This window comes from Grus americana, chromosome 2 (assembly GCF_028858705.1).
Source record: "Grus americana isolate bGruAme1 chromosome 2, bGruAme1.mat, whole genome shotgun sequence".
Taxonomy (NCBI): domain Eukaryota; kingdom Metazoa; phylum Chordata; class Aves; order Gruiformes; family Gruidae; genus Grus; species Grus americana.
The window spans coordinates 46,794,554-46,813,662 of record NC_072853.1 but is presented as its reverse complement, the minus strand read 5'-3'; the positions used below and the strand labels follow the sequence as shown (position 1 = coordinate 46,813,662).

The 19,109-nt window shown below is 40.2% G+C and overlaps 1 protein-coding gene across 19 annotated transcripts in view; it reads left to right on the top strand.

Annotated features, from left to right (window-relative positions):
• DTNA (dystrobrevin alpha) overlaps window positions 1–19,109 on the top strand; it is a 231,605-nt gene that overhangs the window by 186,261 nt on the left and 26,235 nt on the right. For 10 of the 19 annotated variants that reach the window (XM_054815374.1, XM_054815372.1, XM_054815378.1 and 7 more), the window contains 5 exons: window positions 4,912–4,989; window positions 5,643–5,735; window positions 12,652–12,739; window positions 15,565–15,662; window positions 17,020–17,133. In XM_054815374.1, coding sequence (XP_054671349.1) covers window positions 4,912–4,989; window positions 5,643–5,735; window positions 12,652–12,739; window positions 15,565–15,662; window positions 17,020–17,133 — 471 coding nt within the window. The remainder of the gene's footprint in view (window positions 1–4,911; window positions 4,990–5,642; window positions 5,736–12,651; window positions 12,740–15,564; window positions 15,663–17,019; window positions 17,134–19,109) is intronic. The other 9 variants (XM_054815388.1, XM_054815385.1, XM_054815383.1 and 6 more) reach the window with 3 other exon arrangements.

Below are 19,109 nucleotides of genomic sequence, written 5' to 3'. Positions count from 1 at the left end.
AGACCAAGGTACTTTTCTGCTAAATACCAAGTTCTTCAATCTGTATTAGACTAATAACAGTATCTTCATTCATTCTTTTAGGTTTTACTATTATTATTGCACTGGGAAAATCAGGCCTCATTAGTGGAAGCTCATGCTCCCATACATCAGGAAAACAGACTTTGACAGCTCTGTTTGCAATTGTGCTGATTTTATATGAAATGCTCCGTGATTCATATTATAACAAAAATTGTACAAACTCAGGGTGAAATTTTTAGCTGAATGCAATCAATGCTAAAAGCTCTGCTAGCTGTGTTTTCACTACAGACAACTTATGGTTCCTTAAATTTGTGTTGCAATCCAGTCCAGAGGTTTCAGATAGCTTTAAAGAAAGTTTTTATGTAATTAGAATGTTTATGCAAAGGAGAATTGGCACAGACTGTCATTTGTAGCATTCCTATGGTATTTATTTCAGCTAGTTGTGTTCACGTAAAAACATTACCATTCGCAACTGGTTTCTCCCTGTAGCAGGAAATGCTGAATTCAGCACACCAAGTCATTCTGCTACTGGAAATGGATATGGTATCATAAGTTCAGCAAAATATCATCTTCATTTCTGGGTTCATAGGTGAAAAAGGGAAATTAACTGGGAAGAAGAAGGGTTTTACTGGAGGAAAGATCTTTGATAACTAGTAAATACAATGACAAACTGTGAGGAACAGCTGTGAAGTGAGAACATTGTATGTTTTTTGTAATTTAATTGAGTCCGAAGCACTGATTTTGGGTGGGTACCCAATTATTCCAAAGCTCAAAGGAGGTCAGATTCAGGCTTTCCCTGAGGTACTTAGTTTCTTCAAACCACTTCAGAATCAAAATCCCTTTAAAATTTCTCTGCTTTGCTTTGCTTAGTTTGAGCCACATGTCCATAAGAGAGCTTTCATGAGGAGGTACAAAAATTACAAGCACCTTGCTTCTAAATATATACAGCATGCAAATTGACATCAGCAATATGCTCTGTACACCTCAAGAACATCTTTAAAGCACCTAGATTTTTTTTGCTTCTTCTTTTCTAATATGTGATCTTCTCCCAAACACCAAATCACAGTCATTTGCTGCGATGACAGCTAATATGTGATTAAAACCACGAGTCCTGTAATTTTTTACTATAGCTAATATTCAGGTTTTACTCTCACATTTGTTTTTGTGATCTCTCATTACCTAGAGGGCAGCAGAACAAGGGAATATTGCTGCAGAGTAGGTAGTGCCCTTGCAAACCCAATGAATTGGATATGTTATGTCAAAACAGGTCAATTGAGAGCATTGTAGAAACTTCTGTCCAGTCAAGAGGAGTAACTCTATACCCTGAATTAATGTTTTCTTCTTTATTTGGATTCTTTTGTTCCCCAGCTGCAGTCTGTCAGTGCTGCCTTAAAGTACGGGGCTACCATAGTAATGGATACAATCTCTTCCTCTTTCTTAATAAATGTCTTCTTTAAGCTATTGAATTGTAGGGCTATGGTGGGATAAGATGAAACAGAATGTTTTTTCTTGCTTTTTTCTCAGCCCCTCCTCACAGCTAATACATTTCGTTCTTCTAAAGATGCAATAAACTGGAATAAATGGAGTGATGGAGCACATTCTGATGAAGTTGAAATTACTTGGCAATTTTGTGGTAGGCAGAAAGAATGCAGTATGGTATCAAATGCCTGTAGCCAAGGAGAAATTGAGTCTTATTCAATGCTGAGTCAGAGTAGCTGGTGCCTTTTTTAATTCCACATAAAAGCTAAAAAGAATTGGTTGTTGTGCTGGGCATAGTGGGAGATTAGGCCAAATTTCTGGGCAACAGCTAACTTTAGAGCAAAACATACTGGTTGCTGTGGTTGTCTATGTTTCCGTCTCTAAGGAGTGTGGTAGACTTGAGATGCATGTTGCCTTTGTATGTTGTTTTCAGAACAAGATGAGAATCCTTATTTCATTGGTAATATTCTACCTGCTGAAGGAAAGGTTTCTATGCCTGATTCTTTAGAATCATAGAATCACAGACTGGTTTGGATTGGAAGGGACCTCAAAGATCATCTACTTCCAACCCCCCTGCCATGGGCAGGGACATCCTCCACTAGACCAAGTTGCCCAGTAGTAGTAGTAGTAGTAGTAGCCAGGTAGACACTATGGCGGGTATAACATTTACACCAGTATTGTTAGGTCTACATCTTTGTTAGACATCTGCTCAGAGTTGGAGGTTTTTTCGCTTAATTTGGATGGGGAAGCATTCTTTAGCATCTTACAAAATGTTCCATTTTAACAGGGATATATCTTTAAAATATATGTTCCAATTGGTAGGACCCAGAGAAACTCACTGTGGCCAAAACAAGCTCTGAGGTATTAGCCGTATTTTGGGGAATATGCGGAGGATGTAGGAGGATGTGGGAGAACAAGAAGGACAAATGTCAGCCCTTCCAAATGAAGGAAAGTGGAAGGCAGGAACAGGGACAAAGATTGAAGGGATTATACAAGAGACAGCCTAACCTTGGTATCCAAAGATACTGAAATTATGAAAGAATTAGTAAGCACCTGGAAGATAATAAACCAATGAGAAATAACCAGCATGGATTTGTCAAGAACAAATTATGTCAAACCAGACTAATTTATTTCATTGACAGGATAACTGGTCCAGTGGGTAAAAAAGAAGCACCAGATATGATACAGGTTGACCTTAAAAGGACTTTTGGCATAGTCCCAGATGACACAGAAGTACCCAAAGGAAATATGGACTGGGGGAAATTAGTATGAGAGCAACACTGAAAACCAGTAATTACATTTTCAAAAGTTTGCTGTCATTCTAGGAGGAGGACATATCAGCTGGGATTCTTGAAGGCTATCCTAAGTCAGGCACTGTGCACTATTTCTTGTAATGACCTAGTGGGAGCAATAGAGTGAGTGTATGCAATTTGTAGATGGTACAAAGGTTGAAATAGTTATGGGAAGGAGTGCTTGGAGAGCAGTTTCTAAATTAAAAAATGAGCTCAGTTGCAATGGTAGTAATTGATGTCCAATGATCTGAAATCAGTTAGTGGAAACTCAGTAATTATAAGTGAAAAGTGCTGTAGCAAGGAAGCAAATAATCAAATAAAAAATGGAGCATAATTGGATGGACAGAAATATTTTAACAGAGGACCTAGCAGTTGCAGTGAACCACAAACTAATCGAAGTCAGCAATATGATTGTTAGATTGTATCTGACCCTGGGGCATCATGTGGAAAGCCATTAAAGCTCATTCCCTGGAGGAGGAGACATCTGCCTGGAGGTTTGCACCCAGTGTAGGGCCACAGCACAGGACAAATATGCTAAACAGTATGACAGAGTCCAGAGGAGACACACAAACATCAGAAAAACTTAGAAAACAACTCATAAGAAGAGGTTGGAAGATGTAAGTTTGCTTAATCAGCTAAGAAGGAAGAGGACATTGATAGACATTATATCAATTGCTCAATGAGTAACGTTTGCTTGCCTGTCCCACCACCCTAATGATGTTACTTCTGGAGCACAGGAGAGGAGAACTTATGGTTGGTAGATCACACTGCACCATTAGAAAGCAAAGCACAAAATCTGCCCTGGTGTCTTTAGTATCCCATTGTGATTTAAGAACCGAACGCTGCATTTTTGGCTGAAATGGCACACTGCGTTACCCCTTGAATGCATTTTCCTTCTGTGACTGGGAAGAAAACATGGGTAGAAAACGTATCTTTCTAGATGGCATGGAGCATGTTTATCTGCGTGGATATCGCTTCAGCGGAAGCGCAATGCACATAAGTAGCATGCTGATGGGCATAGAAATGTGAAGCAAGCATTTTTTCTTGCTGTGCAGCACTGCATTTCATTCAGCTATCTTCCAGATTTATTATAACTGGACAGGGCTTGCGTTCTCAGGACACCCTTTGGTACCATCCTTTTCAGAACCCCGCTGCCAACCCTGACCTCCCAAAAGGAGGGAATGGCACGCACCTCGTCTTACTGAATTCCTTCTTTGTCCTAGTAGTAACATTTTTGATCTTCAGTCCATTGGAACCACATCTGTGCGGATTTATCGAGCATCACATTTGTGCAACATCATCTGCCTATATACCACACACAGACACCCCCCGGATGCACGGGTACGTGCATGCTCACGCACCGGTCTTTTGATCAAAGACATTTACAGTATCAGTAGCCAAACCAAAATATAAAGGTGAATAATTTTTATAAAGAAGAAAGTAAAATATATTTTTGTTTTGCTTTGTTGTTTTTTAAACCAAAAATGCTGCAGCATGAAAGAAAAACTAACATTTCAATCTTTCCATTTCTAGTCAGTATTATCTTATTAACATGGCTATTTTAGCATTGGGAAAGGTGCAGTTACTGCAATCCATTAAACACGGTAATTAGGAGGGGAAAAAAGTGGGTTTGATGAACTACATATTTTTTTAAATCAACAGAAGAACAGTACTTCTGAAAATTAAACTGATGTATCCCATCACTGGCTCTAAATAAGCACATTTCCCTAGATTATTGAAACTGTCTTATGGCAAATGTGGAGAAAAGCAATTTAGCTGTTATGGTGAAGCTTTGCCAGTTTTAAAGCTGCATTTAAGGTGATGTTTATCTCGGTCTCCACCTGTAAACTACACAAGCCGTCAGCTCTGCATTTGTGAGAGAAGCACATTCTGTTTGTCTTTTCTGTAGTGAAGGCTTTATAGTTTGCTTTTGGAGAACAGGAGGGAAAACTGTTAATTCCTGGCTTGACATTCCCTGAAGTTTTCTAAAATTCCTTTAAAGCTTCTATTTTTACTTTTATTCAGTCCAGGGGACTCAAATAGTTTCTCCAAACTCAGTTCTCTAATGAATTTCAGACATCGCTGTTCACCCTCTTCTTAGTTTTCCTGTCTTATTAACTAGCTCTCCTTCCAAGAATACTGAAGTAGAGCAGAGCAAACTGCTGGCTAGGGCTGCTCCAGCTTTCTTGAAAGGCAAAGGGTAAGTTAAAGAGAGAGTATGTTCGTAGCTTGCACTAACTCCGCTAAATCAAAACCTTTTCCTCTATTCCTCCTGCTTTTAATGTATTCTATAAACATCTTTCCTGAGAAAATTGTGATAACCAATTAACCCAGTGAGCTAAGTAGGGCATGTTTAAATATATTCATGTACACCTGGATGCATGAGGTCTTGATCAGACACTTCCAAGGAAATCCAACTTGTGATTTCAGTATGTTAATCATGTGTGTAACATATGTGTATTCAATGTATACATACAATACATAGTATATTAAAACAAAGAGTGCTGACCTCACAATCTGCTGTATCTTGAAATAAATGGAACTGTACAGCTCCGGTCCCTGGCCAGATCTGGCATCTCACTGATTTCCAAGCCTGGCTCTGTAACTGAGTGGGATTCTACTATCCTGAGCCATTAAATACTTAACATATAAATTACAATAATAACAAAATAATTTCTGCACTTGTTTGTTTGTTTGGGTTTTTTTTTTTTTGTTGGTTTGTTTTTTTTTCTAAGAACACTTAACTATTCGTTCCTAAATTCCCATTTCACAATCTCACTTGCTCCTGCTTTCTCTGTTTATTTCCCTCTGTCTGTCCGGACCGCACCCTCTCTCCCCCCGACCCCGTTTCAGGTTACAGTACAGCCTCGATGTTGCAGACAGGCTGGCCGATGAACATGTACTCATCGGGTTGTATGTCAACATGCTGCAGAGCAACCCCGCACGGTTAGTGCAGGTTTGGCACCTTTGGGGAACCCAGGAAAGGGATGTTGGTCGGACAAATGCTCCCACTGTTTCCTCCTGGCTGCAGGCTGAAGCAGCTTTTTATGAGCGCTAACCTAAAGGGAATGCGTATGAACACGGGGTACGTCCTCCCAAAGTTGGTGGATTGTGGCAATTGCTGTTATTCTCTCTAGTGATGTTAAGTAGCAAGGTATTGCAAATAACTGCTTAGCTGAGAATGGCTATACAAATTGATTTGGAACGCCATGCTTTAGTCAGTGCAGGACTTGGTGATAGTACAGAAATCTCCATACAACGATGACTAACGAGTCCACGTTTTCAAGGTAATAATTTTGGGGGTGATATATAATTTGTAGCTTCACCTTGCCTTGAAAGTAAGGAATGGTAATAGCATGTAAGTAATGATAATAGTAATAATAGGAATTTGCTTATTAACCTAGTGAAGGAAAGAGTTCATTTCAATTGAACATGCATCAGGCATTGTTTTTAAATCTGCCCAGTTTCTGCGTTGTTTGAATCTTGGATATAAATTTGCCCTTAGCTCATTCAGACTCAAGTATGACAGATTTCTAAATGGGTGTCTTGAAGACAGTTCATCATTTCTACTGGAGTGAATACGGAGCTTTGCCTGCTAAACCCACCTGCTGTCGTAGCACTTGCGGATGTTGGCATCGCACCAGGCTACTCCAGGAGTGGCAACGTTGGCTCTGGCTCGCCTCTCCAAGTACCACAAAACTCAACTTTGCAGCCCTGTACCAGCAAGGTGGTGAGCAGTGTAGTGTATGGCCCTAGAAAAGGTGATGCTGAACAGAAAGCTGTACAGTGTTTCTAACAAAACTACACTCATGAGGGGTTTTTGTTCTCATAACGAACCCCTCGGTTTCCCATCCTGCTATTGCAGAATATTTCTCAGGTTAGGAGAAACTTTCCATTTACTCTCATATGTAGGGAAGGCAATAAGCAACTTCGTTTGGGAGGGTGAATGCAATGGTTCTCTACAGTCTTACAAAATTCGCTTCTGTGTGCAGCTCCAACTGAAAATGGGGGTCATTTGCCATGCCCAGTAGAAAAAAAAGTTTGCCTTCATTGTTCTGGACCTGCTTCTCTACTCTGTAGCCCACTGGAATGTGCCAGTGGGGAAAAAAAAAAGGCAAACTAGTTTTTAGTGAGAAAAATGAAAAACATTTCTTCAAAACAAAAACATTTTGAAGGGGAATTTCATTCCTGGAGAAGCACTTCCAGAAAACAGGCTTACTGAGCAATATTTACACCGTGGCTGTGAAAACAAGCTGTTGGGGGCATGTGGCGGACCAGTCATCGCCCAGCCATGATTGAGGACAAGAGTACACTACCTCGTATTACAAGGAGAAGGAACTGTGGCCCTGCCTACCACAAGTGACTTGCTTGATACAGCTGTTCAAGAGGCCAGCAAAGACTGGACATGGTTTAGAGTAATTTTTGGTGCTAGGCTGGTTTTTCAGGCATGGCATTTTGGATGCCATGTCTGTGATACATTTAGCTTCGGTGGGGACCACCAGTTAGATCCCGCTGTGAGCACTTAGCCTCACCTCTACCATCTTCGTCCTCTAAATTTTATCCAGTATATTTCAAGCTGTTCCTTCAAGCTTTTAGGCCAACCTCACCAAGTCATAGTACATTTGTATCCTAAAATGCACATAGAAATTACGTGCCATAACATCCTTCAAATTTAATTTTGAGGGATGAATGGAGGGTGACTGATAATGGCCTTAATTGTTTAAATAACCGATGCAGAGCATAATACATAACATCTGATTACTGACATTAAATCACTGCAGTCACAGCATCTTCAATGAGGAACAATCTCAGTTATTTATATAAGATACCAATTAGATTTTGACAGAAACGTAACCGAGAGGGACAGCAGTCTTAGTCATGCATCAAACCATGCTGCATTGCCATTTTCTGCTTTGCGGCAATGAGACTGGTAGTAGAGAAAGTGAATGGTTGTATTTTGGGAAAGAGAAGAAGAACAAACAGAACATTGCCATCCCAAAAACTCCTGTGTGAAGCCAATTTCCAGGAGAGGTAGGTCCTCCCTCCTCTGAGGGAGGCTCAGCTGCTGCATCTCTCATAGCCTGGGTGGGCATCTTCAAGAAATGTGAACCCCTCCTGCCCATGCCCCGAAGTGGCTGGATGCAGCTTGCTCAAAGCCCACACAGCTGTGTTAGGATGGTGCTGGGTTCAAGTTATTTCACCCTGCAGCTTAACAAGATTTGGTAACCTGAGTAAAGCATGTAGTTAGCCATGATCAGGTAGGTTCTGATTTAGGGGAGGCTGCAGCTAGCCAGCTCAGCTGTTGTGTCTGCCTGCAAAATACCCCGTGTATGTACCCATACGTGCCATCACATATTTTCAAGTGCTACTGGTGGCCAAAGATGAAAAGAGGAATGAATGCTTGTAGCTGGACCTTCATCTGCAAGAAAAACCTACAGAAATACTTGTGAGCATCATACATAAAATTATCTTAAGAGCTATAAAGTAGCATTTCAAAACAAGATGAGGGGTTTTTTTAGGTATTGAGTCAGGCTAACTTATAGTAGCAAATGTTCAGCCCAATACAACCCAGTATACCTTCAGTTTTAAGTAGCTAGTATTTATATTTTGGGGGGTTTTAATTAATTTTCACTGCTTATCTTTATTTTTCATCTGCAGTTATTTGATACCACAACTAGAAGTACAAGTTTTCCTTTCCATCCCTCATAGGCTAATAAGCTACCTGAGTGGTTTTTTTAGAATCCAGTACTCCAGGGCAAATTAAGAAACAAGACAAAGACTTAATTTATTGTTTATAGTAACTGTATGGGTAGAAAAAGTATCCCTTAGCCAGATGTCTTGCTTAGTTTAATAGTAAAGTGTGTTTTAGCATGTAAAACCAATACTTGATGTTTACTTTAGTTCATCTTTAGTGTCTGATTCTGAAAAACAACTTTTAACTGCAAATGGTTTTCCTTTTTGTTCATGTAAGTTAGAGACATTACCTAGCTTTGAATATTAATTCCACATATTTCAGTCTTTTCAGGTGCAGAAGAAAATAAGATAAAATATACTATAAGTAGGAGGTTATTTTTGTTCCATAGGAAGCTACTTTCTGATTTTTTTACGTTATACTGTGTAGTACTGTGGTAAGTCATCTTTCTGTACTATAAAAGTGCTGTGCTGTTCTATAGTATTTTTAAAAATGTTTATTAAGGGGGTGTGCACAACAGCTAAGTCTAGCTGGGAAGGCTGGTTGAATCTTCCCTTGAAAGAGGAAAAACATTCAGAGACCCCCTGATTACAGAGGAAATGTATAGACACTTGGCTCCCTTGAACGGAATTAGTTTTTATGAGTATACTCACATACCTGAGCGTTGTTGATCTTTTGATGGTAAAATCTTGGTGATTGTAAAGTAAATGGCAAATTAACAATAGCAGAGGGCTCAGATGCTGCGTCTCAGTTTAAAGTGCCTTAAAACCAGGACAATTTTCAAAGTGTCACAGATAAACAATCCTCAGAATACATTTGGTGGGTTGCTGTTAGGATATATTGTTCATATAGCCCTGAGGCTTAGAAACATACCCTTTAATTTGTTGGTAGTTTCTATAGTGAATTATTTATTAAGTGAAGGTTTGTAGAATAAGAGCATGTCATGAAGTCCACACTGATACCTGTACTGCAAAATTTTCACGAGAGACTGGGATTTCTGAGACTTTTGTAACCAGCGGTGACATAATTTTAAGACCGTCAGGGGACATCCATATTACCTATTGCAGGGTGCCTACTGCAGAACAGGCTGATTTGACACCTCTAAAGCCTGAGAAATAGCCTCCAGATCCTCCAGTGTCACTCCTGTGTTCACAGGCTGTCATATTTTTCATCCTTTGCCTGCAGTTTTGAGATCCTTTTCTTATGGATCTCCTTTAGACCGTAGAATATTGCACAGATCAGCTAAAGCCTAAAAGAAGTCCTGTTGTACAGATGATAATATTGGATATTCAGTCTACATCTGAATGATAGTAGTTCTGCCTGACCAATTATTGCTAATAAAGTCTTTAAAGAAGTGGTCACTAATGGAGAAGCAGTGTTAAAGCATTGTTTAACTTTTTTAGAAAAGAAGGATCATCAGCAGGGTATTTGTATGCGAAACATTCAATTTCTTTCGAAAGGATGCCTGAATCATTCTCTTGAGGGTCCTAAATTCTGCACGCATCTTCATAATATTTTAAAGCTTGTGTGTATTTCACTGTATCATTGTCCGTGAAGTTGCTGAAGTAGAACGGAAGTGAATTATGGCAAACCAGAACTCTGAGACATAAAAGTCTTGGCATTCGAGGCTAATGCTGCTGTGCATACCTCTGTGCTTAATGATCACATAGAATAGGTATATTCCAGAATGAAATTTATCTCAGACATTGAAATTTAATTTACAAAGCTTTGGGGCCAATAATTTGTGGCATTCATAGACCAAATTTGACACCCTGCTACATCTATTTTATGACATCCACCTACATATAAATATATAGCAAAGACATTAAATAGCAAGTAAGAATCAAAAAGCTGCAGTGGCTTGGTTCACTCAGTAAAGTCATTGTCTCAGGGGTTAATTCACACCTCAGAACTATGTTGCAGATTGTGTAATGCCAACAAGTGGAACCATAATCCATTCTTTTTCCAGGATGGATAATATGGTTGCACATTGCTGTAAAAAGGAGAATTGATGCTGAATGTTTGCTGTTTTCACAGCCATCTGTTAGGATGTGATGTTGTGGTCGTGATGGAGAAATTAAAAATGAATTATACTGTCAAGAAAGTAACCATTATTACCTGGATTGCATAATTTTATGTGTCTGCAAGAGCTGCTTGCCCCTTTCTTTGTCTGGATGACATATCAGGACAGTAAGCATGAGTATGTAAGAAGCAGAACTGTATAAATTTAGAAAAATACCTTTAGCTTGGGTCTTTTCAGAAAGCAAATCGGTTATTCCACAAAAGTCTGAGTAAGCATAGAATTAAGCTATATATGTCACAAAATAAATTGAACATAAACAAAACCAAAAAGTCAGTGTTCATCTACCACCAGAAGTCTTATGTGCAGTCTGCTGCACAAGCTTAGCTTCCACAGAACCCCTCTGGGTCTGACTTTTCGTAGCTTTAATGTTTTTCCAAACTTGATGTTTGTGGTCTCACAGGTTATTGTCAGAATGAGAAAAGGATTATGTTTGTCTCTTCTCCCTTACTTCAGCAAGCTATAACAAATCCACATGACTCCCAGCTTTAGTTTAATGATCAATGAATATCAACCACTACTCATCTTTCAAACATAACTTCTAAATCCCAGTGGACTTAATCAAGCCAACTGAAAGAGGCACATTGCAGTTCCCTGAGGTACCTGGGTATATGAACTCACAGAGAAATTCTGGAGAAATATTTCCTTTTTCTTTTAAAGATGCCGATTCTTCAAAAGCAGAACTTCTTGCACGAGTGCTGTTTTCATCTGAAAGGCTTTTCAAGTTCAAGATACCATTTCTGGCAAAAATCAGAATAAGATGCCCATGCTCAAAATAACCCTTGTTTTGCGCACTCTTTTGAAACGTGAAGCTCATTTTCCAGTGACCAGTTGCATGCCCTGAAGAGCCCGTGGGTTGGGAGGCTTGTGCCTGTGTCCCTTCAGCCAAAACACCCGGCAGTTACCAAGGCGTGAGAAAAGAGGTCAGACTTACCTCTGTCTGGGATAGTCTGCAGGCTGTCTTATATTCCACACAGCAAAGCATTCTTCTCACCTCTTCTTAGGGGCTTCAGTTTTTTTCTCTTGTGTATGCTATGGGTAATGCAATATAGGATTCTAAATCCCAGGATTATCCAAGGTCAACTAAGTCCTCTTCATATATCATTTTTTGTCGATTTATTAGTTTTGGTGGTTCTCTGCAAACTTCTAGATATTTAGAAATAGTAAAGGTTCTCACTATATTGCCTTTTTCCTGCTCATCTGACTAAATAATAGCCTCCATTTAAAATAAGGACAGCCAGCAAGGGATTAACCTGAGAGAAATATTTGATATTGTTAGGAAAAAAAAGAAGGTAATAAATTGCAAAAATTTAAAGGAATTCAGCATATTTGCAGTAAGTTCTTACGCTTTCTGAGTAATTGTTAGGGAGATTCTGCCCACATGACCAAAGCAGATGCTCCTCATAGTCGGTGCTAGTAGCCTCCTGCATCCTGGCAGCAGGAGTTGGCTCCAGGTTAAAGTCAGTCCAGGTCTGGGATCGGTGGTGCACCATTATGGGATTCTTTAAAATCTTACTCCCAAATATCAAGAAACCAAGAGTAAAAGAGTCTAATTATAAATTCCTAGATCAGTGGTTCCAAACTGTGGTCCACGAGGCCTTGGTAAGTGCCCTGCAAAACTGTCCTAAGTAGTGTTTTCTTTTGCAAATCTGACAAAGCTTCTGAAATTGACCTCAGTCAACACTGAGGTTCCCACTAATCCATTGTCCAAAAAATAATCGCTCTTCCAGGTGATATGACAAAGCTGTGAAGTAAAAACAAATGGTGACTGGTGGTCCTATCCACCTCCCACCCCTCTTTGGACAGAGTAGTCTGCGAGTTGCATCTTGCATGACCTTGGCCAGGACTTGCAGACCACTGCTGTTTCCCCCTAAGGGAAGGTGCTGCCTGGCCCCGAGAGCTGATCCTTCCAGGGAAATTACCCTTCCACTTCTCCCCTTTGCTCAATTAACATCTGCAGTTGTTAATTTGGTGACATGTTGCTTCTAAATTCTGTAATGAGGGTGTGTGAGTGGACAGTGTGACAGAACAATGGCCTTTTTTACCGTGTATTAACATGTCTTCCCTCCTTTCCTTCCAATCCTGAGCAGCGTGCTCGACAGCGCAAGTCGCCTGGATGAAGAGCATAAGCTGATCGCCAGGTATGCAGCAAGGCTGGCAGCAGAAACTTCTTCATCAGTAAGTGTTTTAATTAAAGGAAGGTACTTTCTTTCTGTCATGTTCCAGGGGCTTGGCAAGATCAAGGAAATTACATCTGACAGTGTTAATGATTAATGGAGTATTTTTCCCTATCCTTTTGATCAGACGCTGTTATGCTTTAGTAATAAGACTTTTATGCAGTCCATTTAAACTGAAGAATCCACATACTAATGCATATAATCTATATACTAATGCAATGGTATTTAAACAATTACAGCAAAGGGAATCTGACATCTTGAACTCAGGAAAGACTAGAAAATATTGTCTGGACTAGCTCTGGTTAAAGGTTAATGATTTACTGCAGTGGAAAAATGGGGCAGTGAATCCATTTTACTCTTTAGTTCAAATATCACGGCCACTGGGGCCTTAAGTGCTGAGGATTTTAAAGAATGATCTTCAGCAGGATGACTGTAATGACCCCCTGCATTAGCCCTGGCTCCCATTTTCATTTCAGAACAATGATTATTCTGCTCTATGTATCCCAAGTTAGAAGGTGATGACAGGCTAAAACTTCACTAACTGTATTCAGGAATAAGAGAGAATGAAGCAGGAACCTAATCGAAGTATGTAACATCTTAAATGGCACAAATAAGGTCAGCCTAGTTACTTTTTTCCTATCTCAGCACATTTGATAGAACAAGGGACCATAAATGATGGTTAAGTGAAAAGCAGCCGGTCCAGAGTGCCAGGAAGCATATTTTCACACTAAGATTTACGCTGCGGGGTCAAGTGAAAGGGCGAAATCAGGCACCGTGCTTCGTGTAAAACCGCTTCGTGTAAAACCACCGCGACACGTTCGCCCCCAGTGCAGGCAGTGAAGACGAATCTGCCGCCCCGTGCAGCCATCTGCCGTGGAAGATTTCGCACCACCTGCAGCTGCCGGCAGGGAGAGAGGGATGCAGGGGTGCTCCTGGTCTGCTGGCCTCACCAAATCAATCCCTTCCAGAGGTGTGACATAGTGTTTCAAATTTAAGGCAACCTATAGGTGATGGTCCTGTTTCTGAAGGGCGGTAATTCTTTATGGGAACAAGATTTCTCAGTAATAATGTCTCTGCAAAGCAACTGGTAGAAATCAGTTGCAGATAACATGTGTCTGTGATAAGGGGGAAGATTTAGGAAACAATACTTAAGTAGTTTTTAAATAGAGCTGGTTTGAAGGAAAATACTGAATTTCTCGTTGCCATCCATCTGTGCTCTTTGAACAAAAGAGATGGAAGGAAAAGACAAGGTTTCTGTATAAAGAAATCTTTCTGTATAATCTGAGAACAAGAGTGGCACTACATTAGGAACACAGTGGAAGTTTCTAAAGCTTTGCTGATGGTTATTCTGGTTTTTAAAGAATGAAATATATTAATAACACTGGGCATTCAGGATAAAGATCCTGGTTCCCTCTGTATCAGTCGTGACATCCATCAGTGTGTATCAGTTCTTTTTCATGCACTGCTCTGCTTCCCTATGGTTGGACTGTTAATGGGAAAATGTACCCGCAGCAGAGAAAACAGTAAATGGTTACAGGCGTAATGTACTCGAAAACTGGAGAGGGACTGTTTACAAGGGCATGTAGAGGGTAGATTTAGATTAGATATTAGGAAGAATTTTTTTACGGTGAGGGTGGTGAGGCACTGGAACAGGTTGCCCAGAGAAGCTGTGAATGCCCCATCCCTGGAAGTGTTCAAGGCCAGGTTGGATGGGGCTTTGGGCAACCTGGTCTAGTGGAGGGTGTCCCTGCCCATGGCAGGGGGGTTGGAACTAGATGATCTTTAAGGTCCCTTCCAACCCAAACCATTCTGTGGTTCTATGATACTGTCCTTTCCCCACAGACAGTGCTAACAAAGGTTAGCACTGAGATGCATCTTCATCCCTTCTGAGGGTCCATTCCTGCAAGATGCCACCTCCTGGAGGAGGAGGTGCCTGGCATCACATAAAATTGGGCCGTATAGTTACACTTCACAGGGCTCTTACAGTTAGAAACACTCGAATCACAGCAGTAACTCAGCAGAGTATTTTTTAATGTCTGATTCTTTCAGGTTAGAGTTAGAAATAAATGGCTATCTTTAATAGCTGTGAAACTTTAAATGTCTTGCTCTGTATAGTCATTGATACAGTACTGAAATACAGGGATGTGAACAAGGACAACAATATTTGGTTATTGCTGATAAGCATGAAAGAAGAGCATAGTCCAATGAAGCTGTAGTGAGCACTGCCTGGTTTGGTAAGAAATAGTTTAATTCCTGCTTCATTTTATTGGGGGAAAAAGGTTCTGCTGTACCTGAAGGACTGGGGAAAGAGACTTCCTGAAGTATCATCAGAGTGTATAGGAAGACTTGGCCAAATGGGCCACCCAGCCGGACTGAAAATTGAGTACAGCTTTCAAACTGAAAGTAAAACCGTACTTTCAAGAGAAGGAAGCATCACTGGACTGGAAACACATGCCCTTCTTTTTGGAGAGAGACACTGGTTTTTGCTTCAGAGTATTCCTCTTGTCTGTAGTATCAAAATTAGAAGCCATATTACAGCAACTGCCTGCAGCAGTGCCATTGCCTTTTACAATTGGTTCAGAGGAAGCTCCTTGAGGAAGCAATGACAGGATGGCAAACACTGAGTCTTATTTACTCTAGCACTTACCTTGCTTTTACTAGCAGTGGAGCCATACTGGTATGAGCACAACATGGATGCTCTTTTTTTAGTGTAGGCAAGCCTGGTACTGCATTTTCTGTAAGCAGATTTGATAGAACGGATCTGTGTTGAACTCATGGGTGCATGTTGGCTATTCCTTCAATGCAGCCTTCTCTTTTTTACAACAGCAGCAGGGGCAGCAGAGAGGAGCATCAGATATCTCCTTCACCATTGATGCAAACAAGCAACAAAGGCAGCTGATTGCAGAGCTTGAAAATAAAAACCGGTAAGCATCCACAAAGTACGTGATTTTATTCAGTCCCATATATTGTGTATGTTTGGTTCCTGACATTTTTTACCACTTACTTCTGTGCAATGTGCTTATACATGCACGTACACCTCCCCCTACAAAAAGCACAGGGCACAAAAATGTCCACAGTGTATGACAAAGGCTTTGAAATCCATAATCACCCTGCGTATAATGAGTGTACCGTTCAATGGCTTGATATAATCATTGATAATTTACTGTTTGCAGCTGTTGTTTGTTAAGAGTTTAAAAAAAAAAAAAGCCTGTCCTGTTTCAAGACGAGATTAACTTTGAGTTGGATCCTCTGTAGCACTATAACACAAAATGATAAAAGAATCAGTCACACTGGTAATGTTATGTTCCCCTGCTTTTATTTGTGAAAAAGATGATTAAAGCTCTCCAGAAGACAGTCTGCCTGGGAAAGGTTTGCAGAAAGGTTAGCAGCAAGTTAGACTTTTGATGAAATGAGACACTAGGTATGGATGTGACCAAGACTGAGAGAGAGTATCCAGGAGAAATAAGCCAGCCAGCCCCAAAAAGGAGTCATGCCCGTTTATTAGGAGCAGAGGATCTGGCCCTCCCTGGGTATCAGACAGCCTGGTGCCATGAAATGTATGGCAGCACAGCTCTGGACTGTAAAACAGAGGCCAGCCCAGACCAGATGGTTTCCTCTTCCAAACTCTGCACTGCCTTCTGTCACCACGTAATGAGCCACCAGCTCCAGTCTCAATTTGTCTTTCATAGTTCGAGGCTGCCTCCTGACCGTCTGCTATCCAGCACATTGTGAAGAAGAGAAGAAGTCCACAAAGGTTTCAACCTTCTGCTGCGAAGCTTTCTGTTAGCCTTTTGACAGTGCTTCAGGGGTGGCAAGCCAGTCATAACAAGTCCTCCTGAAGGGCTTCTCCATGAGTTGTTGACCGCTTTCAGAACTCTACTTACACTAAAAGTATTTTTTTAAGTGCGAAATATTTTCTCTGATACTCGAGAGGGGCCAGATATTATTTTAATTTTTGTGAAGTTCATGTGATGCTTGAAATGTTCATGGGGAAGAAGAAGGGAGCAATTTAATTAAGCATACTGCTATTTCATATCTGAATTTTGGGGGTCTTGAAGAAATATTTCCCTTTATGGTGAAATCCTAAAAGTTTATTTAAAAAAATCTCCAGAGACCTGCCCAGTGCCAAGGGCTTCTTTTGTTGGTTGGAGCCCGGTCATTATATTCACACTGATGAAGAGCTACATACGGTCACACTATCTTCTCCTCTTGTGATGTCCAGTGAGATGGTTTTGTGGAAAATTATTGACTTGTAGTCTTCTGCTTATTCCCCTCCCCAAGAGAAATCCTACAGGAGATCCAGAGGCTGCGACTTGAACATGAGCAAGCATCTCAACCCACGCCAGAGAAGGCACAACAAAATCCCACCCTCCTTGCAGAGCTCCGGCTCCTGAGGTAAGTCCACAGCAGTAAAACCTCCGGCAATGACTGGGGCCAGCCAGTCATTCTCAATAAAAGAAGAAATAAGAGATAAGGCTGGCTTACAGTTTTGAGGGCTTTTTTTAAGTAAATAGCACAATGTTTATTTTATCTCCATTTTTGGTGCAGGCTGTAGTCCTAAAAGTAATTAAGCTTATGCTTTAAACAGCATGCATAAGGAATCTCACATATTACTCATCTACATTAAATTAAGCATGTGCATTAGCCTTTGCAGAGTTAGGCCCTTAGGTCATTTGGAATAGGTCCCCACAGCCTTGTCCAAATGCCATTAATTATATGGGAAAAAATGTCGTCCTGTCAGAACAAATGCTTCTACAAAGACTTCGCATTTATGCTAAAGTAAATACAGAGCTACATGAAAATACAGCCAGAATTAGACGTTAATTTTTGGAAAATTCCCCATGTGTTGAACTCTAAGGAGAGGTCAGTTCTCTTCACGGTGCAAAACCAGGCAGCAGAATGATACTCCTTGTCACGTGGGAAGTGAGGAATAATGTCATCTGCAGCAGCTGAAGATTTAGAGGATCATTTCTCCAATTATCCCACCAAGCTAATAACATTGATATGAATGTGTCTGCATGTTAATTAGGATACTCTAGATGGATTTACTAATAGCCATGTATATCACATTGAAGAAGAACAATTGTCATTTTCCCAGATCCGCAGGCTCCCTGCTAGTCCTGAAGTTCATATTATGAGAGCCAGGTGGAGAATCCAATAAGTACTAATCAAAACACTTCATGTGAATACAGAATAGAGTGTAAACACTTTCTTTCCAGTGAAACAATGCTAGATTAAAGTTTATCCCCCCTCATAGAGCAGTTCTGTCATGAGAAGACTAAAGAAGATTTTTGGCCACTTAGCCACTCCTCACACAAGTAATATTTTAGTGGTCTAATACATAGCCAAAGGAAATTACTGTAAGAAATGGTGCTAATTTTTTTCTTTACAAATATTGTATAGTTTTATTATTGAGTATTCCACACTAAAATATTTTTCTGTTTCACAAATAATTATGTTTGCTGTCGAATCTGAAGACAAATTTCTATGAATGATTTTAGTATGTAATTACTTCTAGATATATACGGGCAAGTGACATTCTGTGAGACATATAAAACTGTGGTGAAAATGCATACACGGCATAAAATATACCAATAACATAGTTCCTGTGCGTCAAGCCTAAAGTCTATTTTAAGCAGGTTTAGGAGATTAGCTTTCTATGTAGTTGACAAATAAAATTCATTATCCTTAAAAAAACATCAAATGATTGTGCAGTGTTAGCAGACTAACTACTTATTTTTTCCCTCTTTCAGTTTTGCTACACATATTAAAAGAATAATAACCGTATTTGAATTTCCTGACACGGGATGTCCCTAGGGCAGTGATGCTAAGTTCCTCAATTATGATATCTTTTCTGATTTAATATGCAGTGTCAGAGTCAGCAAATAACTGTTAATCTGTGGGCCTGTACTGCTTTGCATACCTTCTAAAATGTTCACCATTTGAAAGCCAAAAGATTGGCTTTTGATTTACTATGGAATTTCAACACCACCTGAAATTCCTATACACTTAAGATTTCACGAAGCTGTTCTTACCATGTGTAAAACTCAGAAGAGCAGCACTGATTTACATGTGTTACCCCACAGATTCTTGGGACTTGAAGCAATTAGGGCAGCAGGGCAAATTTAGTTCATATAATATTAAATGCTGGAATCTGTAAATTATGTTGTGGGTGCCTGTCCCAGCATCTTTCCCCAGCTGCTGTAGTGTTGCAGACTCACTGAAATGAGGTTCTAAACACAATACTCTTTCACATTACCAGTGCTGTCTTAGAGACAGGTTGGAAAGCCCATTACTTCCCAGAACTTGCTCTGGAGCATAGCTGGAGAAACAAGTCAGAGGAGCGGTCTGTACATTGCACACTGCTTAGG